Genomic DNA, 25,747 nt, shown 5'->3' on the forward strand with positions numbered 1-25,747 from the left:
AACTACCATTCCATGTTACAAGTACCTAGCTGGCAACCAGTATGATCCACATGGAATGAGAGAGTTGGAAGGACCCCTGAAGCTTATACATGAACAGAATGGTTGACAGGGTTAGATTCGCACAGCCATTTTAATTACACACACAGTGCGTGGATGCATGTTCTGTGTAATGTGTGGATGCCCCCAATGTGACATATGTTTCTTGCATGTCCTTTTGCCACCACACAGAAAGAAACAGCAGGGGCTGGGGCCCTTACAATGCATTTCTACCTTCAGAAGTTCGAGGTGATGAGGTGATGTCTCCCACCTGCGCATTCAGCAACCTCCCCCCCACCTAGGGATGGCGGAGAATTTCTCCCCGAAACTTCGGGGGGCCGAGCGCCAACGTGTTCGGCCCCCCGAACAAGTTTTGGGGAGAAATCCTCCGCCCCCCCCCGCCGCCCGCCCCCCCCCCCCCCGGGACGGGACTTACCTTCCCTGAATGTCCCTCCCGGCGGCTGGTCCGGCTGGCGGTTCGTCCGGTGTTCGAGCGGGGCGGGAGCGGCAGCCGGTCTTTCGACCGGCTGCCGCCCCCGCCATTGCAATGAAAGAAAAAAAAAAAAGTCCCCTGATAGGCTACATGACGATTCACGTAGCCTATCACAGCAAGATTTGCAAACTCAGCCGTGATAGGCTACGTGAATCGTCACGTAGCCTATCACGGGTGACTTAAAAAAAAAAAAAAAGTGTGTACGGATAATGGCGGCCCCCATAGGGAGCCGCCATTCGCGTTCCTTATTTGGTCGCTGTAGTCTACGTCAATGTTTACATAGACTACGGCGAAAATAAGGGCAACGCTATTTGCGTTGCCCTTATTTTCGCCGTAGTCTACGTAAACATTGACGTAGACTACAGCAACTAAATAAGGAACGCGAATGGCGGCTCCCTATGGGGGCCGCCATTCGCGTACGCGCTTTTTTTTTTTTAAAGTCACCCGTGATAGGCTACGTGATGATTCACGTAGCCTATCACGGCTGGCTTTCCAGATCTAGCCGTGATAGGCTACGTGAATCGTCACGTAGCCTATCAGGGGACTTTTTTTTTTTTTTTTTACTTTCGTGTTCGCGGCCGGGCGAGGTGGGAAGCCTCCTCCCCGGCCTGAACTTTGGCCGGGCGAGGTGGGAAGCCTCCCCCCCTGGCCTGAATTTCGGCCGGGCGAGGCGGGAAGCCTCCCCCCCCCGGCCTGAACTTCGCGGGGGGAGCAGCGAAGCGCTCCCCCCCACCGCGAAAAAGCTGCGAGAAAAGGTAAGTGACTTTCGTTCACCCCTACCCCCACCCCAATCCCTGAAGATCAAACTACATATTACTTTAAAGATACAGCTTTTTTTTTTTTTTTACTCAAAAATAAAGTGCACAGTTAAAATATGGATTTTACTACCATAACGTGTGGTGATGACTGTGATGAAAATAGCAGGGTACTGTTGTTTTGTCATCATTCAGCAAGTTATATGTGTTGCTTGGATGAACTGTAGTGACAGCAGACGTGCACTGTGTTTGGGTTTCTTTGCTGAGTTGGGATTGGTCAGTGGGGTTTTGCGGGCAGTTGTGATAGTTGAGGTTCCAAGAGCATTAAGGGAATTGAGTGGAAAGCTCAGAGAAGGAGTCAGATGTCTTTCTGTGCTCTGGTTTTTATTATTTTAACTGGCTTTCAAAGAATATGAACTCTTACTGCTACTTCATGAGTAAATTAAAAAGACATGGTGATTTTCCCAGTGTGGCTTAGCAGAGCTCAATAGCCATGTGAAGTTGAGCTGGCAGTTTATTCAGCAGCAACCAGTTTTCCCAGTATTCTTGAGGATACAGAGTAATGGAAGAGAAATACCTCAAGTTGTGGAAACAGGATGGTAATCCTGGCATTAGACCTCTCACTTGCACAAGGTCAGGTGTTGCAGATGGTGGCATTAGCAATGGGATCCAATGTACTTGACAGAGCCACTTACTGAAAGACAGCAATGGGTTGCTAGTTGATGACTGACAGTTGCAAAGCCAAGGGGCTTTACATTTGTACTGAGCATTGTTACAGAGTCTAATTGAAGTAGAGAAATGGCAGCAAGAATCCCATGAAAAGAATCAAGCAGTGCTTCTTGGTCTGTGCCAAGTCTTAGGACTCTCATGTCAGGGGCAGGGCCTGGATGTGAAAGTTTGAGACAGACCCTGCGGGTGTGTATGGTGGCAAAAGAGCCCAGTGTTCCTATGGTATCCAGTCAAACACGACCTGGGTACATACTGATGCTGATACAGCAGAACCTCTTGAGAGAGGAAGAACATTGAGAAGATGCAACACAGTGCATCCTAGATGAGAGCAGCTGAAGATGGGATTGGAAGACAGGAGAGCACAGCTCAAGTTGGAGGTAACATGAATAAAACATGAGGTGGAAGTGTTGAAATTAAAGTTCCAATGGAGGATATATGAAGGATGCCAAAATGAGCAGGTGGATCAAAGCTTTTCAAAGGGGGTATTAGGGAACGTGCTTTGCAGTATTGGTGGCCAGGAACCAGGGATAAATGGACTGGTGCAGGAAGTCCATACTGAGGGTTCCAAGAGAGAGTTCACCTGATAAGGAGGTGTCAGTCCCAAGAGAAGTACTTGCAATGACTCCAGGCCTGTAATCAAGTCACCTGTAATTTTACAGGGGCCTAGACATCCATAATGCTTTGCTTTAATTCATTATTAAGGGCAATTCCCTTGCTACTGGGCCTCTGAGCTTGTGAGATGAGTCAAAGGTCGATAGCACAGCCTCAGCACATTCCATGCTAAGGAGCTACTGTTTATCTTATCAGGGGCTAGGAAGTGCCTGAGAAGTGAGGCTCTGTGTAGGCTAAGCTACAGGTGTCTGTGCTGGGAAAGTTCAGACTGTTTCCCTTCTGAACAAGCATTCTTAGTCTATGCCGGGAAAGTGGCAGATGAATGCTAATGAATGCTTGCTGCTATCATGCTGCCTCAGTGCTAACATGTCTGGTATAAAACCCATCTTACCCCTTGGCTCTGGGTTCAGAGCAGCTATCTGATCCAACCATTGGCCTGTGTGTAGGGATGGGGGAGAATTTCTCCCCGAAACTTCGGGGGGCCAAGTGCCAACGAATTCGGCCCCTGAAGTAGTTTCGGGGAGAAATTCTCCACACACACCCACCCCCGCACCCCCCCGGGATGGGACTTACCTTTCCCGATTGACGCTCCCGGTGGCAGGTCGCAGCAGCGGTTCGGCAGGGCTTCAACAGGGGCAGGGGCAGCAGCCGGTCTTTCGACCGGCTGCCGCCGCCGCCATTCCAAGAAAAGAAAAAAAAAAACGCCCCCGTGATAGGCTACGTGATGATTAACGTAGCCTATCATGGCTAGATTTGCAAAGTCAGCCATGATAGGCTACGTAAATCATCACGTAGCCTATCACGGGTGACTTAAAAAAAAAAAGCGCGTAAGCAAATGGCGGCCCCCATAGGGAGCTGCCATTCGCGTTCCTTATTTGGTCGCTATAGTCTATGTAAAGATTACGTAGGCTACGGCGAAAATAAGGGCAACGCTATTTGCGTTGCCCTTATTTTCGCCGTAGCCTACGTAATCTTTACATAGACTATAGCGACCAAATAAGGAACGCGAATGGCAGCTCCCTATGGGGGCCGCCATTTGTGTACGCGCTTTTTTTTTTTGAAGTCACCGGTGATAGGCTACGTGACGATTAACGTAGCCTATCATGGCTGACTTTGCAGATCTAGTCATGATAGGCTACGTAAATCGTCACGTAGCCTATCACGGGGGCGTTTTTTTTTTTTAACTTTTTATTTCGCGGATGGGTGAGGCGGGAAGCCTCCCCCCCGGCCTGAATTTCGGGGGGAGCAGCGAAGCGCCTCCCCCCCACCGCGAAGCAAGCTGCGAGACCAGGTAAGTGACTTTCGTGCACCCCTACCTGTGTGCTGTAAGTACTCAGTAAAGTCTCCTTGTGAGCAAGCCTGGATCTGGCTAATCATTATCTCAGCACCTCCAAACCTTAGCAGCCCACAGCCAGGGCATACAGTACTATAAACTGAGTTTAAAATAAACTGAGTTAAAACGATCATAAAAACAAATAGATCAAAAAAAACCATTCATACAACAGTAAAAGAAATAAAAACTGTGCCCAGCCACATATAACCTGCTTCAACAACAAACCAGGTTACATGCCAAGGGGCTGGTTGAATGAAATCTTCTTTGTCTGCCAACTGAGCCTCACTGTGCAGGGAATTCCCGAGCCCTGGAACAGCCCCTGAGAAGTCTCTCTTTTGTTTCTCCACCAAACATGCCTCTGATAGGGGTGGGACCAAGAGAAGGGCTTTCCTATTAGATCTTCAAAGCTGAGCGGGCTTGTATGAGAGAATGGGGTCTTTCAGGTAGCTTGCTCCCAAGCTGTATAGGGCTGTAGATGCCATGTCCTTTAAGTTAGTCCACAACCATCACTTTGAATCATGTCTGGAAACAGAGTGGTAGCCAGTGAAACAGACAGGTAGCCAGTTGTAAGAAGAGAGTCATGTGTTCCCTGTAACCAGCCCCAGTCGCCCATCTGGCTGCAGCACTGAGGACCAGCTGAAGTTTCCAAACACTTTTCAAAGGCAGCGCCAAACATAACCCATTACAGCAGTACAAATGGGATGTAACTAAGTCATATGTGACCATGGCCAGATCAGACATCTCTAGGAATGGGCACAGTTGGTTCACTAACCATAGCTGTGCAAGCACATTTGTAAACTTTCCCCTCTGCACATGCCTCTTACCTGTGGAATCTTGTAGATGCCCAAAACAGTGGTTACCTGGTGGGAGATGTCTGCATAAAGTCCCTCAATGATGGCTCTTGGAATTCCATGGACGCCACAGTTGTAGTTGGGGAGAAGAATGTTCCTTGGGGAAATAAGCTGCATCATGGCACGATAGGCCAACCTATGATATGAATAGGTGTCATGAATCTCAAATCCCACAGTGATATTGGGTAAGAGCTGGGGGTTGTCATTGATCTCCTTCACTGCAAATGCCAAGGCAAGGATGTGCTGGTAGTTATCAGTCATGACACTAGAAAGAGATTTTCATTTTGTTTCACATGTTAGAAAACACCTTGCATTTTGATGTGCATCTTTTTTATTATCATTATAATTTTTAAATACTGTATATTATGGGGGCATTCTCTTGTAAGGAAGCTTCAGACATGCTGACTCTGAATTTTGCTAATTTTGCAACATGCTTGTTATATGCATTTACATTAGCCATGTACAAAAGTGACTTACCTTTCACAGATTATGTTGATGGTGGGGGGGGAGGAGTTCCGTCCCTTCCCCTGGAATCCTGGCTGGGGCGGAGGCGCTCCGTTCCTCCCCCTGGAATCCTTGAATGGCCAGCTGTGCTCTGCGGCAGCTTCGCGGAGCAGCTGGCCAGGCCCGGCTCGGCCAGGAAAGAGCCGCCCACAGCCGGATTTCCGGCCGCGGAGGGCTCTGGGTAAAACAACAACAACAACAACAACAACACGTACGCAAACGGCGATGACTATGGCAGCCGCCATTTGCGTTCCTTCTTTTTACGTCTTAATCTATGTAAATATTTCTGTAGACTATGACAGCAAAAATCAAGGGGAACGTAAATAGCTTAGCGGGCGCCATTTGCGTCCTCTTTTGATTCCCCATTTTAGCCTATGTAAAGATTTACATAGGCTAAAAAGGTGAATGAAAAAGGGATGCAAATTGCACCCGCTACGCTATTTACGTTCCCCTTGATTTTCTACATCATAGTCTATGTAAATATTTATGTAGATTAAGACGGCCAAAAAGAAGGAACGCAAATGGCGGCGGCCGTAGACGCTGCCATTTGCATACGCGTTTTTTTTTTTAACCCACCCCCAACCATGATAGGCTACATAAAGATTTACATACACTATCACATCTTTTTTTTTCTTTTTTTTTAAAACCTAGCCATGATAGGCTACATAGATCTTTACGTAGCCTATCACATCTTTTTTTTTTTTTCACAAGCCTGTAAATGGCGGCGGTGGCAGCCAGTCAAAACACCGGCCACTGCTGCCACCAGTGCCACCGCTAAAGCTGCCGCCACCCAGAAGATCCGCCCCAGGTAAGTCTCGTCCTGGGAGTGATCCGCAGGGAGCGGCGGGGCAGGCCATTCCAAGGGTTGGCAGAGAATTTCTCCCCGAAACTTCGGGGGGGCCGAGCGCCAATGTGTTTGGCCCCCGAACAAGTTTCGGGGAGAAATCCTCCGAAACCCCCCCACACCCCCCCCGGGACAGGACTTACCTTCGCCGAATGTCCCTCTCGGCGGCGGGTCCGGCCGGCGGTTCGGCGGGTGTTCGAGCAGGGCGGGAGCGGCAGCCGGTCTTTCAACCGGCTGCCACCGCCGCCATTGCAATAAAAGAAAAAAAAACGCGCCCTGATACACTATGGGACGATTAACGTAGCCTATCACGGCTAGATTTGGAAAGTCAGCTGTGATAGGCTACGTCAATCGTCACGTAGCCTATCACGGGTGACTTAAAAAAAAAAAAAAAGCACGTACGGATAATGGTGGCCCCCATAGGGAGCCGCTATTCCCGTTCCTTATTTGGTCGCTGTAGCCTACGTAAAGATTTACGTAGACTACAGCGACCAAATAAGGAATGCGAATGGCAGCTCCCTATGGGGGCTGCCATTAGCGTACGTGCTTTTTTTTTTTTAAGTCACCCGTGATAGGCTACCTGATGATTGACGTAGCCTATCATGGCTGACTTTGCAGATCTAGGCTTGATAAGCTACGTTAATCATCAAGTAGCCGATCAGGGGGCGTTTTTTTTTTTAAAAACTTTCGCGTTCGCGGCCGGGCGAGGCAGGAAGCCTCCTCCCCGGCCTGAATTTCGGCCAGGCGAGGCGGGAAGCCTCCCCCCCGGCCTGAACTTCGTGGGAGGAGCAGCGAAGCGCCTCCCCCCCACCGCGAACATCCTTCGAGGACAGGTAAGGGACTTTCGTCCACCCCTAGCCATTCTGCCACAGATTTCGGGGGGCCGAATGCACTGGCATTCGGCCTCACTGAGATCCATGGCAGAATTCTCTGACATCCCTAATTTTCATTACCCGACATCTTGGCTCAAGATCCATAATGGTTGCAGAAACAGCACTATTGGTCACTGTTAGGGATGAAGAGAAAAGTCTGGCAGAGATTCCGCAGCCTAGTAAATGTGTACATCCTTCTTCCACTGATTTGATTAAAAGGAGTAGCTCCCAGGTAACTGCAAAAATAATTCTAATGCCAACTAGAATACAAACCACCACCCGGCAGTCACAATGGGTTACCTTTCAAATTGGCCAATCCACAGACTTTGGGGGAAATATACTCCAATCTTGAAGCTTCCCTACCCTTGCTGACACCCTTGTTTATTTGATTACTCTCTACTGTACATATATCACCCTGAATAACAAGCTAGAGCTAAATTAATCAAAGGGCAAGGAACCTCCCTGAACTTTCTTTTCAGTCCCCAGAACTCAGCGTGGGTGCTCAGGTGGGGCTTGACCTGTCTGACCAGTTTAGGAGGTGAGGATGTTTCAGTATTGGTGTGTGTGTGTATTCATTTTGACCCATCCTGGCTCTAGCCTAGGATCATTAAGTGCTGTGTAGGGTGGAGAATTCAAGAAGCTATTTGCACACAGCTTTAATTCAAACACTACTGTGGTGCAAGGGGTGTATTATCGAACCCAATAGAAATAACTGAAAGGTGTCAGCAAGGCATATCCTTTCACCAGTGTCATTTAATCTGTATTTAAATAGTTCCTTTTTGTGTGGGTGTATTGGCCCCAGCAGTGTAGCCAAGTCATTTGTAGTGTTAGAGAGGTCTAGAGATCCATAATGCTTGCTTAAGTTCATTATTGTTGCAATTCTGTTGCTAGTAAGACTCTGAGCATTTGAAGATGATTCAAAGGGCTGATAGCACAGCCTAGCACATTCCATACCAATGACTGAGAGTGTTATCAATCATTCTGCCTGGGAAGTGAAGTTTGTTTACAGGTGGCTGTGCTGGGAACCAAATGCTGTTAGTTTCTGTTGGGAATGAATGCTAGGGGGTGCTTGCTGCTGTTATCCTGCTAACATGTATGGTATAAAACCCATTGTACCCCATGGCTCTGGGTTCAGAGAAGCTGTCTGATCCAACCATTGGGTATGCCTGTGTGCTGTAAGTTGCCTAATAAAGTCTCCTTGTAAGTAAACCTTTGAATCTGATTTATCACTATCTTGGCACCTCTAACCTAAGAGTTCAACACCCACGGCTGGGAAAACACAGTGGGTGATGAACAGCAGCCTTCTATATTGGCAATTATTTTTTATGCAGATGATACAGTACTGTTGTCAGTAAGTAAGGTTGAGCTGAGGTGTGCCATTTTTTTTATACTTGCTATCAAAAATAGCCATTAAGTATCACTTACAATAAAAAGTATCACTTATGAGCCATTCCTTATTATTCATTACTCACATGTTTAATTATCTATGTAAATATTTATATACCACCCTTCATTATCAAATCACAGGGCAGTGTACAAAATTAATTAAAACCACAATTAACATTTAAGAGTACTCACGTGGTCACTTTTGAAAGAGGATTAAAAAATTAAGGATGATAAAACTGTGTTTTGTCCATGTCACAGTCAAGAGTTAGAAACTGTACTACATGTATTAGTATTATGTAAAATTTATATAGACAAAAGAACCAGACCAATATCCCCTTTGACTGCACCCTTTCTAGGAAGGAATTTAAGGTGGTACATGGCTTGCCTGCTTATGGTCACAAAATCTTGACCAAATCAATTGTAGAAGTTCCATAGTGGAAGTAGCTTTTACAGAATTGCTAATGGGTACTGGCTGATCTAAATTGGGTTTACATTTTTAACAATGAAAAAATACCTTTACAAAAATATTCTGCTAGTGGGATTTTGGGTTCCCCAATTTAATCAAATGTTTGTTGTTTGAAATTTGAAGTTTTGTGGATGATTAATGAATTTGAACTGATATGAAATTGCTTGATAAGACTGTAGATACAGAAGAAGAAGAAAAGTGTTTTCTTTGCGAAAATCAAGCTTTCATACTAACTGCCTTGATGTGGCGAAGGGGCTTGCATAACTCAGTGAAGCCATAAGCTATGCCGTGCAGGGCCACCCAAGACGGACAGGTCATGGCAGAGAATTCTGACAAAATGTAGTCCACTGTAGAAGGAAATGGCAACCCACTCCAGTATTCCTGCCAAGAAAACCCCATGGAACATATCACAAGGCTAAAAGATATGATGCTGGAAGATGAGACCCTCAGGTCAGAAGGTGAGAAGGGGAAGAGCAGAGGGAATTCACAAGCAGTGCCAGAAAGAGTGAAGCAGCTGGGCCAAAGCTGAAAGGACACTAACTGTGGATGTGTCTGGTGGTGAAAAGAAAATCTGATGCTGTAAAGAACAACATTGTTTAGGAACCTGGAATGTCAGATCAATGACTCAAGGTAAGCTGGAGGTGGCCCAACATGAGATGGCAAGATTGAACATCGACATCTTGGGAATCAGCAAACTAAAATGGACAAGCATGGGCAAATTTAATTCAGGTGACCATTATATCTACTACTGTGGGCAAGAATCCCTTAGAAGAACTGGAGTAGCACTCATAGTCAACAAAAGGGTGGGCAAAGCAGTACTAGGGTACAATCTCAAAAACGATAGAATGATCTCAGTATGAATCCAAGGCAAACCATTCAACATCACAGTAATTCAAGTCTATGCCCCAACCACTGATGCCGAAGAAGCTGAGGTTGATTGTTTCTATGAAGAGCTACAACACCTTCTAGAACTAACACCAACAAAATATGTCCTCTTCATCATAGGGGATTGAAATGCCAAAGTAGGAAGTCTAGAAATCACCGGGATAACAGGAAAGCATGGCCTTGGTGTACAAAATGAAGCAGGAGAAAAGCTAATAGAGTTTTGCCAAGAGAACATGCTGATCATAGCAAACACTCTTTTCCAACAGCACAAGAGGCGACTCTACACATGGACATCACCAGATGGTCAATAACAAAATCAGATTGATTATATCCTTTGCAGCCAAAGATGGAGAAGCTCTATACAGTCAGTAAAAACAAGACCTGGAGCTGACTGTGGCTCAGATCATGAGATGCTTCTTGCAAAATTTCGGCTGAAATTGAAGAACGTAGGGAAAACCACTAAACCATTCAGGTATGACCTAAGACATATCCCTTATGAATATACAGTGGAGGTGATGAATAGATTTAAGGGATTAAACCTGAGAGTCAATGTGACTGAGGAACTATGGACAGAGGTCCGTCACATTGGTCAGGAGGCAGCAACGAAATCCCTCCCAAAGAAAAAGAAATGCAAGAAAGCAAAGTGGCTGTCTGAGGAGGCTGTACAAGTAGCTGAGGAAAGAAGGGAAGAGAAAAGCAAGGGAGAAAGGGGAAGATATATCCAACTGAATGCAGAGTTCCAGAGAATAGCATGGAGAGACAAGAAGGCCTTCTTAAATGAACAATGCAAAGAAATCGAGGAAAACAATAGAATGGGAAAGACTAGAGATCTTGTCAAGACAATCAGAGATCTCAAGGGAACGTTTTGTGCAAAGACAGGCATGATAAAGGACAAAGAAGGCAGGGACCTAACAGAAGCAGATGAGATTCGGAAGAGGTGGAAAGAATACACAGAAGAACTATACAGGAAAGATCTGAATGTCCCTGATAGCCATGATAGTGCAGTCACTGAACTTGAGCCAGACATCCTCGAGAGTGAAGTCAAGCGGGCCTTAGAAAGCATTACTATCAACAAAGCTAGCAGAGATGACAGTATTCCATCTGAGCTATTTAAGATCCTCAAAGATGATGCTGTTAAAGTGCTGCACTCAATATGCCAACACATTTGGAACACTCCGCAGTGGCCACAAGACTGGAAAAGGTCACTTTACATTCCAATTCCAAAGAAGGACAATGCCAAAGAGTGTTCAAACTACTGCACAATTGTGCTCATTTCACATGCCAGCAAGGTGATGCTCAAAATCCTACAAGCTAGGCTTCAGCAGTATGTGAACTGAAACTACTGGAAGTGCAAGCTGGCTTTCGAAGAGGCAGAGGAACTAGAGATCAAATCGCCAACATTCGCTGGATCATGGAGAAAGCAAGAGAATTCCAGAAAAATGTCTATTTCTGCTTCATTGACTACACTAAAGCCTTTGATTGTGGGGATCACAACAAACTGTGGCAAATTCTTAAAGAGATGGGAGTACCAGACCACCTTACCTGTCTCCTGAGAAACCTGTACGAGGATCAAGTAGCAACAGTAAGAACTGGACATGGAACAACTGATTAGTTCAAAACTGGGAAAGGAGTATGACAAGGCTGTATATTGTCACCCTGCTTATTTAACTTATATGCAGAGTACATCATGAGAAACACTGGGCTGGATGAATCACAGGTCAGAATTAAGATTATCAGGAGAATTATCAACAACCTCAGACACGCAGACGATACCACCCTAATGGCAGAAAGCGAAGAGGATCTAAAGAGCCTGTTGTTGAGTGTGAAAGTGGAGAGTGCAAAAGCTGGTTTGAACCTCGGCATTAAAAAAACTAAGATCATGGCATCTGGCCCCATCACGTCCTGGCATATAGAAGGGGAAGAAATGGAAACTGTGACAGATTTTATTTTCTTGGTCTCCAAGATCACCACACATGGTGACTGTAGGCATGAAATTAAAAGACGCTTGCTCCTTGGGAGGAAAGCTATGGCAAACCTAGACAGCATAGTAAGAAGCAGAGACATCACCTTGCCGAAAAAGATTCGTATAATCAAAGCTATGGTTTTTCCCAGTAGCAACATATGGCTGTGAGAGCTGGACTATAAGGAAGGCTGAGCGCTGAAGAATTGATGCTTTCGAACTGTGGTGCTGGAGAAGACTCTTACAAGTCCTCTGGACTGCAAGGAGGTCAAATCAGTCCATCCTAAAGGATATCAACCCTGACTGCTCACAGGAAGGACAGATACTGGAGCTGAAGCTCCAAAATTTTGGCCACCTAATGTGAAGAGAAAATTCCCTGGAAAAGACCCTGATGCTTGGAAAGACTGAAGGCAAAAGGAGAAGGGGACGGCAGAGGACGAGATGGCTAGATAGCATCACCAATGCAATGAATATGAACTTGAGCACACTCTGGGAGAGAGCAGAGGACATGAAGGCCTGCCGTGCTATGATCCATGAGGTCACGAAAAGTCAGACATGACTTAACGACTGAACAACAAAAAATGGAATAAGACCCAGTGATGCATGAGTTGTACGCCCAAAGCTCTATCTGAACTCTATCTCTTGTATGCATGGTGGGTCAAAGGAGTGTACCTTCCAAGTTCCATCTCTACCTACCAGGCATGGCTGTGCTAATCCAGAGGGCCTCAGAGATCACATGTTTGTGTAATGTTTCAAGAAGGTATATGTAGTGATGGGTGGATCTCCCAGGTCAAACTCTGTAGACTTTCTCCATTACCCAAGTCCTTTCTGTGCTATTTCTGTGCACATTTTTTAAATATGGGAAGACATCCACACAGATGTGTGTCTATTTTAATGTGCATTTTGTGTGTATTTGTTTGAAATTGTATGCAGAGAAATTTATATTAAATTTTTTTGACAGAAATGATTTCTCAGACAACCAAACCAATGCACTAAGACTCACACATCGTCAGAGGTTCCCAGGTTTTATCTAGGGAACCTCCTGCCAGCATATTTTAATTTAGAGATCTTAGTGGCAGTAGCTAAGCCATAGGAGAAGCATTTCTACCTTTTTAAAATGGGGAGTGGTATGCAAACTCTGGGAAATGATGAAATAATCAACAATTGGGAGGGGTTGCCAGTCCAGGGGAAGGGGGGACTCTTAGAGAACCCCAGGAGGCCATGTTGTGAGTTCAAGCAGGCTAGATTGGGCCCCCAGTCTGAGGTTCAACATGACCAATCTAGGATATCAATGATGTGGTTCTGGCCTTCATATTTGGTCTTTAAGCAAACACATCATATTCACATTATACATTAATGCATGGACATCTGGTGGTGGAGGAGGAGGAGATGGGAGAGATGCCCTTGAGGAGGCAATCGGTGAGAATTGGTTAAGGTATCGTTTAAACACTGGCAATGAGTAAGGATGAAAAGCTGTGGTTAACAACACCATGAGAAGGCTGGCATGGCAGAAATATGCTGGTGGGGTACTAAATCTAGGAAGAGACAATAATTATACATACAAAAGGAAGCTAAAGGAGAGTCAAGTACCATTTCAAAGCCTCAGTGCATTTTAAGTGTCTATTTAAATTGGGCAGAGATTTTTTCTTGAATTTCTAATTTCTTCCATTAATGTTGCTAATAGTATAGCCTAAAATTCACTCTTCAGTGGCCCCTACTCCAGTCATGAGAAACCCATGCACCTCCCACACCCTATTATTCTTGTGCTTTCAAAGTGTAATTGAATTGGAAAGTTGATGGTGTAGGTCCATGGTTGCAGCTGGGGTCTGGGCCCCTTGAAAGGAATGGAGTTTCAGAATTACAATCCAGGTTAGGTTTCAGCTTTATAAATTAATACATGCATTGTTGCAGCTGAAATTACTGTTATGCTATAGATAATGCGCTAGACAAAATTAGACCAAGAGTAAACATTTCTGAAGTTATACATTTCTGTATGTATTTGTATACATATGTATTTAAGGGCACAGGAGTGCCCCTTTACTTAAGGACAGTCACAAAAATGTCCCACCATTATAAGCCCCAAAGTCCTACTGCTTCTACAAATGACACCTTTAGAGGTAATTATTTGAAATCCAACATCCTTGATATATGCGAAGAGATTCATAATTGCGCAAAATTTCAAACCAATCTGATTAAAATTGCCAGAGGCACAGCAAGTTAAAACATTCTGAAAATGGACACATTGTACTTTTTACTCCAAGCTGTGGCTCAGCATAGCATATATGTCTTTCAACTTGTGGGAAAAACAACTGATGTGAATTATCCTGCCTTCCTGGGGAGGTGTGTTTTTTTATTGGTGTGCTGAAATTGTGAGCAGTGGCTCAAGCATTATTAGAGTTCTGTTTTGCCCCATGGAAACCTACGGCAGCAGCTGCTAGCAAGGTTATATCAGGCATGCTCAGTTCCACTCTGAAGTTAGAACGCTGACTACTTCAGAGGAATTCTACTGTCTTGTAAGCAAACACAATTTGTGACATTGCACAACATCATTACTGATCATCAGGCATGTCACTTCAGACATCAGACTTGGCTTCCAGTTTCCTGGCTTTGTGTATCTCAAGCCAACATGAGACTCTGGTCTTAGACTGACAGGTTTTTTGACCATTGAATTAATAATATTTATTTGAAATACTTTCATGCTGCTCCTCAGCCAAAGAGGTTTCTAGAGCAGCTTAGATATGATCAATTCTACAAGACATTCCCTGCCCAATGGGGACAGAAGCTGGGGGGAGGGTCTTTCAGTAGGGCTTTCCCCTCTTGGGGATCTCTACACCTCAAGTTTATTGTGCATTCACGGTTGCTCACTCACTGAATTGTGAGGGTCTGTTACATGACATCGTCATTGTCCAGTCATTATTCCACTATTTCCTCCCACCTATCCCATGGTTTCCTCAAATGGAAAAACAATGGTATTTTTCCAGATATGCGCAGATGTGGCACTATGTCCTCCCTGCGTTTTTCTCCCCTAGAGTGAATGCTGAGTATGGTTGTTGAAGGTGTGGACATGATGTTGAAGTCGGTGACGAAGGTCTGATGGGCCCCTGCACCATGTTGGCTCCTCGCCATTTTCAGCTTGCCTGTTCAAAACAGAGCAGCAGAGTGGCAGAGCGGCAGCATGGGGGGGGCAGCAGAGCGGAGGAGCAGCAGAGGGGCTGAGTGGCAGGGGCTTGCCAAAAGCATGGAAGAGGGAGGTGGGGGCCTGGGGAGATGGGGGGCTGTCCATATGTCAGTCGCCATCCACCGGTAATGTGCAAGGGGAGGGAGAGGGGCAGGAACCCAGAAGCAAGTATTGCTGAACCTGGAGCATGTGTACTGCCTCTTCATGGAAACATGACGCTATGGGAATGGCCATCTACTAGGCATGGCAGAGCATTCCACCACGGATCTTGGTGAGACCGAATGCCAGTGCATTCGCCCCCTCAAAAAAATCCGTGGTGGAACGAAGCCCCACCCCCCCGCCCTGCGAAATGAGCCCAGAATGGAGCACCTACCTGCTGCCGTCCGTGCTGCATTGCGAATGGCGGCCGCATCTGTGGCCACCATTCGCTTCTTCCATATGGCCGTGATAGGCTACGTAAATACTTATCACAGCAAAACTAAGGGAATGCAAATGGAGGCGGCTACGGCGGCCGCCATTTGCGTTCCCTTTTTTTCTGCCATGATAGGCTACGTAAATATTTAAGTAGCCTATCACGGCAAAACAGAGGGGTGCAAATGGCATAGTGGCCACCATTTGCACCCCTCTGTTTTGCCGTAATAGGCTATGTAAATATTTACATAGCCTATCAAGCAAAAAAAAGGGAACGCAAATGGTGGCCACCATAGCCGCCGACATTTGCGTTTGCTGTTGTTGTTGTTTTTTGTGATAGGCTACATAAATACTTACGTAGCCTATCATGGCTTCCACAGGGACGCAAATGGCGTCCCCTACACAGGATGCCATTTGTGTCCGCACCAGCCCCGCAGCGTCTGGAGGCCCTGCTGCTGGTTGGCACAGCCGGCGGCTGCACGGCCTGGCTGCGGAGCGGAGCCAGCTGGGCAGGATTCCGGGAGGGAGGAATGGATCACCTCCCCCCCATCGAGGATTCCAGGGGGAGGAACAGATCACCTCCCCCCACCTGCGGAACCCAGGGGAGCCAGGTAAGCAGGGTTTCATACACCCCTACCATCTACAGAGAAGGAAGCACATATAAAGGGAAGCAGTTGTGATCCTGCATTGAAACGGAAGTGGAAAGCCCTATTTTCAATGCAGGATGTTAGGCTGGTGTAGAAATCCCCCTCATCTCCTTCAATACAGTCTGCAGAAATGGCTGCTGGAATATAGAAGTATACATAGTCATAACTTACATAACATTTTCAAATGTAGTCCTAGGAGGTCTTTTGTTGTAGGCATTTGGAGAAGAGTAAATCCTGCTCTGATAAAGAAGGCCACTGAAGATGAACTCTCCTGGTTGAAAATACTTGTGAAGAATAGACAGGGGATCCCACATTCCACAGCTGACACCGAGAGCTTTGCACACAACATGTGGGAGGAACATCAGCTGCAGTACCGCTAACACCACCATCCTAATTGCAAACCTTCCTTATGAGCACAGAACCTCTGTTATGGTTACAGTTTCTGTGATTAAAATGACATGATTGGAGTGGTTGTTTGAGATCCTTATAGGCTTAAAGCCTGCAGTATAATAGAAAAGTACCAACAATCAGTATGGCCAGGACTTGTCCATCTCTAATCCCCAGACTTTGTTCCTAATGATGCTGGGGAATATTTACATAGTCTTTCACAATCCGTTTTATTTATTGGCCACTGGAACTCCACAGGGGATTTATAAGCAGCTTTTTTTTACAGTCTTTTTCATAATTACAGGGGACTGAACTCAAAGTCCTATATTCCCTCTTGCATTGCTGAAGAACATGTTTTCTCTTGTCTTAAAATAATTATTATCTCTCCAATAGCTGGATACAAATGAACCATAGGAAGACCAGCAATTAAAGATACTTTGGAGCCATAGAGGAAATGGGTTTCATTGGTGACAGGAGAGTCCTGCCTGGGTCAATCTATGTTCCTAAAAACTTAATGCCATCCCACTGGTTCTACATCACTCAGGAAATCATGGAGGTCCATAGTCATAGCTGACTTCTTGCTCTCTCTACGTGGAATCTCTGGCCCTCCTGGGGTTAGATCCAGATTTAAGCTGGAGCAACGGTTCTGGAAGAAGTAGACTTCCACAACCTGTACTTCCACAGCAGCCCCCAAAGCCCCTTGAAAATGCTACACAAGGAGTCAGGAGACTCATGGGTTGAGCTATGGGGTGTGTGGGGTGGGACAGGGCTCCCCAAAATCTCCTGAGGAAGCTCTTACCTCTTGTGGAGGGTAGATGCTGGATCAACTCTTAGATGTTCTCCAACTCAAACTCCCATTTGCCCCAGCCAGCATGTTCCATAGAGTTGCTGGGAGTTGTTCTCCAGCAACATCTGGAGGGCAAAGGTTCCCCAACCCTGTGCTAACAGAACCTCTTCTGGGATGACATTACAATTCATTCTGAAGCCAGCTTGTCTGTAGCACAAGGCTTCATGGGTTTGACAATATTCATGAGGCCTTTTTCAGTATGTCTGTGTGTGTATGTGTGAATGTGTTGGTGGGACATAACCCTTTGTTTCTGGGTTCACCAAGCCTGGAACAAAAGGAGTAAAGGTAGGGCAAGCATTTCAGAAAAGCAAGGGGGCTTGTATAGAAAGTATTGGGGCTCTCCTTACCTTTCTCTCCTTCCTTCCTTCCTTCCTTCCTTCCTTTGAAACTTTTTTTGGGGGGTACTTTACATATTTTTAATGTTTTACAGCTCTGAGACAGGCTATGGAAGTGGAAACTCTGAAGTTTAGCCATGGCCATAGCTGCCTCCATCCTTCCTTCCCTCAGGCATTCACACTATAGCATCCTCCCAGAAAGCCCCTGGGAAGGATGTATGGTGATGGGTAGAGCTTTGCTTCTGCTGCCCCATCTAATTCTTTGGCAATATTGTCCTGATAGTCAATCTGGTAACATTTTTGTTCTGGGGCCAATCTATTTCCTTGAACTTAATATGTTCCCACTGACTCTATGGCTGAAGCTACACAAGCATAAATATGTCATTGTCAAGCAGTTTTCATAACTGTTATGGGCACATTATTTCCTTTTATTCCATTATGGAAGAGATGACATCTGTTACTAAACCTCTGGTATAATTTCCTTTATGAAATTTTGTCCTTGCTGTATATGGTGTAATGTGGCTTTTCTTTCCATTTTAATTGCCGGTGTTCCTCTGTTTTTCCCGCGCTTGCATTATAGTGCACAGCCAATAGCAGTGTTGTGGGCATGATTTATCCTTTTTTGCGGGTTCTGTTTATCCACGTGGCTCTTGCCATTTTTGAGCCTGCTACTCATCGCTCAGCAGCCTCTCCTTTTTAAAAAAATTTCAGGTAGCGTCATCCGTGCAGGTCCCTAGGAGTGCTTCCACTTCCAGGACCTTCCTGCTGTACCGCGTGAAGCATCACTCCAAGTATGGTAAGTCATTTTTTCGATTTCTTTACCACCTTTCCAAGAGCCTGTACCTTCCCTCTTCTCCCTGCAGTAACGTTGTGCTACAATGTGTATTCCTCGACTGTAACATGTTTTTCAATGTATCCAAATGTAAGAATCACTTCCCTTTGGGGCAGGGCATGCCTTGTTTTCCTCACCCGGTCGATACAAAGTATATTCTCTCTCCTTTCATCACTTTCTTTTCTGTTTCATGGTGTGTCTTTGCTGTATTATCCCTTCTTTGTGTCTCCATGTTAATCGTACTCTGACTCTTCAATTTCTCCCATGCAGTGCTAATGCCGCTTACTTAACTGAATGTCTGGATTTATTATTATTATTATTATTATTATTATTATTATTATTATTATTATTTGTTTGTTTATTAATGTCAGTGCAAGGGCAGGGCATGTACAAACAAATCCTTCCTTTTCCATTTGCCCCTTGGTCGTTGTCTCATTTCTATGAGTGATGCCTTCTCTTAAAGTTTAAAAGAAATAGTAGTTAGTTCCTGTCATGTCAGCACCCAACTAGCTATGCAGTACTTCTTACGGGCTATTTCGAAGCCTGAGGTTCTGGTCCAGCAATGGCCAGTGCTTTTCAAGAAACATGGTGGAATGTTAGTGCACACGATGTGTCCACCAATCCTTCCTGCATTTCCCTATTCGTCATCTTTCAACCCACTTGGAAGTTCAACTTTATAATTGTGTTTAAAAGGAGGGGACTTTCAAAGAGCATTTTTCACATCTGTCTGCCACAAGACTCGCTCCTTCACAACCAAACATTGTCCTTTAACTCAGTGCTATGAGAAAGGTGTCCCACCACTGCAGGTGGGCAGATGCTGGTGCAGTCTCACAGAACCAGCACAGTCAGGAAATATTCCCAAATATCCCTTGGGGCTTCTGGTATGTCTGGCTCAATCCTGCCTTGAATTAGTGCCAGTTGCTATTTCTGTTGAATGCATTGTGATGCCTGTGCCTGTCAACACCTGTACGATATTTCTTAGAGAGATTTCTAAGGAGCAACTGCACGGCTCCAATTGTGGCCCATGCACACAACACAGAAGCGTTAGCCATGAAAATAATTGAAATGAATATCAAATTCTGGCACGCAGTGTCTGAATCAGCACTTTATTGATTGAAAATCCAAAGTACTTATGACAGTCCCTATAGTACCATTGTCTATGAGATCCCACTTATGATTTCAAGTGGGAGCAATATCACCTCACTGAATCCCCATTCTTCCCGAGGGATGTCATGCTTCTCTGTTCCTATACTTTCTACCTCTGCAGGAGCCCTGGGTTGAATGCTGCATGTCCTTTACATCTCCCTGTCACTGCTTTGACACATTCTCTGTGTTGTCATTCTTTCCTTGCCCTCATGTTGAGCAAAAGTAAGGGAAGAGGTGTGTCCTGGAGGCACCAGGAAATCATTGACCTCCTGGATATCTGGGATGAGCAGAAAATACAGCAAGAGCTGTGAAGCAGTCAGAGGAATATTGACTTCTTTGAAAGTACATCTCACGGGATGAAAAAGTGTGGCCACAAACACACTGGCATTGAGTGCTGGTCAAAGACAAAGAGCATGCATTTCGAATATAGAGAAGTGGTGAACCAAAATGCCAAATCTGGGAACAATGCAACCACCTCTCCTTATTTCCAAGAACTGCATAACATTCTGCGTGGAGACATTACTGTTAGACCAAAATGTGTCTCCAGCAGTATAAAAAAAATCACACGTACAGAAGCGTACAGTGAAACATCAGAGGACAGCACTCCACCAGAAAACGAGTTCCATCTCAGCACACAAACATTTCAGGACCTACACTCTATCAGCGTGCCACAATACCTGAGCTGTGATGATGTTACCAATGGTAAGTCACAGCTGCTCTTTGTTACCCATGCACCACAATGCCCTCATGTGCAAGCGGTGTCAGGAATACATCTTCCATTACTACACTATGGCTGTGGAATTTCCCCCCTATGAATTTAGGTGCCCTGGAAATGCTTGAAATGTTTTTTTCCAGCACTGGATATGTTTCTTAGTGCTGAGAGTTATCCTGTCTGATAACACTGCCCATAAAAAAACTATCTTGTTCATAGTGGGTACAAGTACCAGATGCAGCATAAACAATGCTGTGCTTCTCTGGCCAACGAAAGCTTTTCACATTTTTATTTTAAAGCTGAATATATACAACACATTCTGTAACTGAAATCCTCTAACTTATTTTTCTAGGTCATCCCTACCCAGACAACATGGAAGCAGAGAATGCAGTAGACGATGCTTCATCACAGTCACACCAAACAGTCGAAGGACAAGGTGAGTATTCTTGGGTTACATATGCACTGACTGATGGTGCCCTGTCCTGGTACACATTTCCTTGTGCACTCTGTGATAGATGATGTGTATCTATGGCAGCATCCCCTCTCTGAGCAGAATTCATAACAAAGAACTGTTCAGACTGCAGAAGTTGATGCCTCCAGTACATAGGTGTATAAGACAAACTCACTTCTACTTAGGGATGTACGAAAGTCACTTAACTTTTCATTGGTGTGATTCGCAGTGTGGGGGAGAGGCCCCCGGAATCCTCCCTGGCCGGCTCCGCTCCATGGTGGCTCCGCGGAGCCACCATCCAGGGCCAGCCACAGCCGGAGTTCCAGCCGCAGCCAGGCTGCTGGGGACGCAAATGGTGGCCACCGTAGTGGCCGCCATTTGCGTCCTGCCAGGCTGCCATGATAGGCTATGTAAGTATTTACGTAGCCTATCTTGGCAAAGAGCAGGGATGCAAACAGTGTAGTGGCCACCATTTGCATGGCTGCCTTTACCGTGATAGGCTACGTAAATACTGACATAGCCTATCATGGCTGCAAGGAAGCAAATGGCAGCCAGTAATCCTTATCTTCCCTCTGTGATCTGCATACGTACTCTGCAAAAGTTTCAGAATCAATGTGCATTGCAGAGAGGATGTGGTCATTCTCTTTACTGCAGTGACGCATTATTCTATCAGCAATATCATTAGCCCCCCAATGTTTCTTCCTGTCTAGGGATGTACAAATCCCTTACCTGGCTCCGCACAGGGGCATCTGGGGGATTCCGAGGATTCCGGCGGGAGGGACGGAGTGCCTGCCCCCCACCGTGGATGCCACTGTGCAGAGCCAGGTAAGGGATTCGTACATCCCTAGACATACAGTACTGCTATTGTGTTTATACCATAGATATCACAGTAAAGGCAGCCACGCAAATGGTGACCACTACGCCATTTGCGTGGCTGCCTTTACCGTGATAGGCTACGTAAATACTTACGTAGCCTATCACGGCAAAGAGCAGGGGTGCAAATGGTGTAGCGGCCGCCATTTGTGTCCCTGCTCTTTGCCGTGATAGGCTACGTAAATACTTACGTAGGCTATCATGGCTGCTTACAAGGACACAAATGGCAGCTGCTACAACGGCCGCCATTTGCGCCTGCAGCAGCCTGGCCGCAGCCAGAACTCCGGCTGCAGACAGCCCCGGCCGGCGGCTCCTTGGAGCCGCCACAGAGCAGAGGAGCACCTCCCCCCCACTGCAGATGCCCCTGTGCGGAGCCAGGTAAGGGATTCGTACATCCCTAGGCAGAAGGTTATACAGTACAGCTATTGTGTTTATACCATAGCGATCATCGCCTTTGCTCTGCTAGTCCACCTCCCTAGAACTCAAAAGTCCTTGTGCATGTAAAGTGCATTCATAGATCTTACTTCTCCTAATGTTATGTCTGTTTTTATGTCTTCTATATTTCTCTTAACAGACCCTGGAATCGCTAACTCCCAAGCCACTCTGTCTCCAGCCACCCGCATGGCGATAATTAGAAACGTTGGGGGGCTAATGATATTGCTGATAGAATAACGCGTCACTGCAGCAAAGAGAAGGATGGCATCCTCTCTGCCATGCACAGGGATTCTGAAACTTTTGCAGAGCACGTGTGCAGATCACAGAGGGAAGATAAGGATTACTGGCAGGACAGGCAGGCTTTGATAAAATCCATAGAAGCCCAGACAGCGGTTCTTAAAGCTCTTTGGGGTAAGCTTCCTAATGTAAATAAGGCCCCAAGAACAGAACCGGGACATGAGATAGTACGTACTGCACAGGAGTACTTGCCAGTGCATCCCGGGCCCTCCAGTGCTGTCCGGAAAGTCCAAAAACAGCAGCAATGCATGATGCAATCACAAGCACTCCAAAGAGACAGGGAGTCTTTGGGTTCAGACCTGCTCGGGGGCTCAAGAGGCCTAAACAATTTTCACCTTCATAACGCATAGTGTTATGTTTCACCTCTGTTGCTGTATCTTCTTCCAGTTGTATACCAGTGTTTGGGTTGTGTGGCCCTCCAGATAGCAGCGGACTGCACTGGACTGCACATTCTCGAGACAACTGTATAGTGCTTTCAGTGTTTGTAGTGCTTTCTCGTGGTAGTCAATAGTCATAGAGCATTAATTGTAGTTATTTCTGTACCTTTGTGCTGGGGGTAACCTAGACCAAGGTGAATCTTAACTTTGTGTTCTGTTGATGTAATGGGCACTGTTGTTTCCTCAAACTGTCTCTACAGTAAACTTGTCAGTGGGGAAGTAAAGACTCGGGACAGATGAAGTTGACAACAATTGTGTTTATATTATGTTTTGAGTTTTTCTCAGTATTCATGTTAATGTTTCAGTAAAGAAAGTAATTATACATTTGTATTTACAGAACGGAAAAAAGTTTTCAAATCACAACCGCTGTTATTATTAAAATGCTGATAAAAAAACCCAATGTTAAATACTATTCTTAAAAGCAGTTAAAACTGAACTTTAATGCTGATGATGTTCCATTGAGCTCGTATGGTTTTCCTCAGGTAGTCCCACATGTGGTTTTCTTTCTTTTATCAGAGAAGACATGTCTCCTCACCCTGGTGAGACTTCTCTCAATGCTGCGCTCTGCAACAGAGGAGAATACATTCAGGGTGCACCACTATTCTGGTTAGAAAGAGAGAAAAGGACCACAACTCCAAGCCTTCCCCACCCAGCCATGCTTGCTATGGCATGCTGGGAGTTGTACCCTAAGTCTATTCCCTTACGAGTGGCATGATCACAAGCATGCAACACTGAAAGACTTACATGTCTTTCTAACAGAGGCTCGTAGTGCATTGCTACCATCCAGAACTGCGTCTCCAGGTCTCTGCTTGGTTGCACTAGTTTTCTCTTGCATCAGAAATGGCAAAGCCATCCTTTTCTCCAAGCAGGTACTTTCCAACCTTCCCTGGAGCACAGCTGTTGGGATAGATTGCAGGACTTTTTGTAATGCATGCAGTATGATGATGTTTGTTTTAATTTGTAAAGGAAAACCAGTACTTATATTCGTGAAGGGAAGATTCTTTCCACGTCACACAATCTACCAATGCCTGCTGTGGCTACGTCATCGCAGTACTTACGTATGAGCTTGTGAATGCTCAAGAGGGAAAACTGAAAGACTGGTTTGGGGGAACATAGGGGACATTTCTACACCAGCCTGAAATCCTGCATTTAAAATGGGGCTTTCTGCTTCTGTTTTAAATGCAGGATCACAACTGACCGCCTTTATACATGCTCCCTTCCCCCTCCCCTTTTCCCCCTCCAGCTTTTGGTTTCTTTGCAGGATTAGGAAGGGCTTCTTTACATGGCAGCCACGTGGTTTGACCTGAGGGAGTGCCTTCCTTCTCATGGCCCCAATCCTGGGCACTTACTTACTTGGGAGTAAGCCACATTGAACTCAGTGGGACTTACCTCTGAGTAGACATAAGATCACCCGGCAAGTCTGCAACCCTTGAGTAAGGTCCATTGAACTTAATAGGGTGCTGTGAAACAACAGAGGATGTTGCTTCTGAGCTTGGTGGGGTGGGGGATCAGATGAGGCATTTTACCCTTTTCTCCCTCTGATTGAGAAATGCAGAGGCAGAAGACACAATCGGCAGGTGATTCTTGCGCTCGTGCCTGTCAAACCTGCTCCTGCACACCCCCACTCCCATCCTCAATGCCTTCCTCATCCTGACTGTGCCCCCAACAACTGAAAACAAATGCCCACAGCAGGCAGACAGAGCTGTTCCTTCCACTATGGAAGAATTTGACATGCCGATCATGACGCTCTTGTTCCATGGGCTGGAAAAAAATACCCCATTTTTTCTGTTTGAGGAAAACACGGGATAGGTGGGAGGGAATAGTGGAATAATGACTGGACAATTGCGTCATCATGTAATGCACCCGCACAATTCAGTGAGTGAGCAACCATGAATGCGCAATAAACTTGAGGTGTAGAGATCCCCAGGTTCACATTGCTACTGTAATGATAATCCCACATATCCCAAGCATTATGTCAGCTGAAAAGGTGTGGTTGTTGCACCAAGATTTAGAAGAAGAGAGATGGGTTTCAGATAGTGCTGTTAAAGTAATGAAACAGATTAAGATTTTTTCTCACCTCTCCCACGTCCTTGTGATGCTGTCTGGTTCTGAACTTCGTCCTTGTGCACAGTAACGTGTACACCCTCTTCCAAGGAGGAATGGGCAGTTCCTGACATTCCCTCCTGGGCATTCTCAGGGACCTCCTCTCCACACAGTGACTTCCTCCCACACAGTGAGTCCCTCCCTGTGCGTGAATGAGATCTTTGTATCCCTGTGTGTGAAACAGAGACAGATGATGTTTTCATAGAGTAAGCTTCTGTTGCTTCCAGTAGCAAAACTGATGTAATCGTTTAACATGAAGTACAACGACATTGAACTGCATGTTTTCTGAGCGTTATGTATTCTAAGAAACCATGGAATAGGTATCTGAACATGTCCCTCCTTGGAATGGACATCCTTGTAGTACATTTTTTTATTTCCACAGGGCCTTTTTTTGTTTTCTTATGATCAGTGCTGCACGCGTACCTGACTACAGAATCCGCTGAAGAACAGTGCATTGCTGCACGCTTTCCAAATTCTAGGGCATATGCATTAATACCATTCCCAGTATGAATCTTTTGAGAGCAGTACAACCATTATCCTGAAGCACTTAGAAATAGCTCATCACCGGACAGCACTGATCTGCGATACTGTGCTCCGCAGCTTGATAAGTGCTGTACTGCAGCCAATAGTTATTGACCCGCGTGCATATCCGATATGTTCACTTCAATGTCCCGCATGGATCTTACGACCAGAATGTGACTTAATTACCTATTTATTTTATTCAGGAAGACAGGGGAAGTTAAAAAGTAGGAGAACCTGTACTACAAAGTCAGACCTGCAGACCTGAGACAGTTCTATTACATGCTCTCCGAAGTTCAAGGAAGTCTACTCACTTGCAGGTCGTCTCTCTAGCCAACTTGGCTGTCCTGCCCTGACCCAGAGTTCATGGAGCCATCCAAAATTGGGTGGTTCTTGTTCTCTCAGAGGGTC

At 45.6% G+C, this 25,747-nt stretch overlaps 1 protein-coding gene across 1 annotated transcript; it reads left to right on the forward strand.

Annotated features, from left to right (window-relative positions):
- Positions 1 to 258: 258 nt before the first annotated feature.
- LOC146341840 (uncharacterized) lies at positions 259 to 23,112 on the forward strand. Its single transcript, XM_084807059.1, has 5 exons — positions 259 to 293; positions 1,062 to 1,284; positions 18,243 to 18,327; positions 20,574 to 20,657; positions 22,120 to 23,112. Exons 1-5 carry the CDS (start codon positions 259 to 261, stop codon positions 22,215 to 22,217), a joined length of 525 nt encoding a protein of 174 aa, XP_084663185.1. The 3' UTR covers positions 22,218 to 23,112.
- The last annotated feature ends 2,635 nt before the right edge of the window (positions 23,113 to 25,747 follow it).

This window comes from Heloderma suspectum, chromosome 6 (assembly GCF_057233095.1).
Source record: "Heloderma suspectum isolate Gila_16-S chromosome 6, 16-S_ref, whole genome shotgun sequence".
Classification (NCBI taxonomy): Eukaryota; Metazoa; Chordata; class Lepidosauria; order Squamata; family Helodermatidae; genus Heloderma; species Heloderma suspectum.

Excerpts from the sequence above, each read along its gene's own strand:
- LOC146341840 (XM_084807059.1), top strand. The coding sequence starts at position 259 with ATGCATTTCTACCTTCAGAAGTTCGAGGTGATGAG. Across the intron at positions 294-1,061 it reads CAGAAGTTCGAGGTGATGAG|CCTATCAGGGGACTTTTTTT; the intron begins GTGATGTCTCCC and ends ATCGTCACGTAG. Across the intron at positions 20,658-22,119 it reads CCAAACAGTCGAAGGACAAG|ACCCTGGAATCGCTAACTCC; the intron begins GTGAGTATTCTT and ends TTCTCTTAACAG.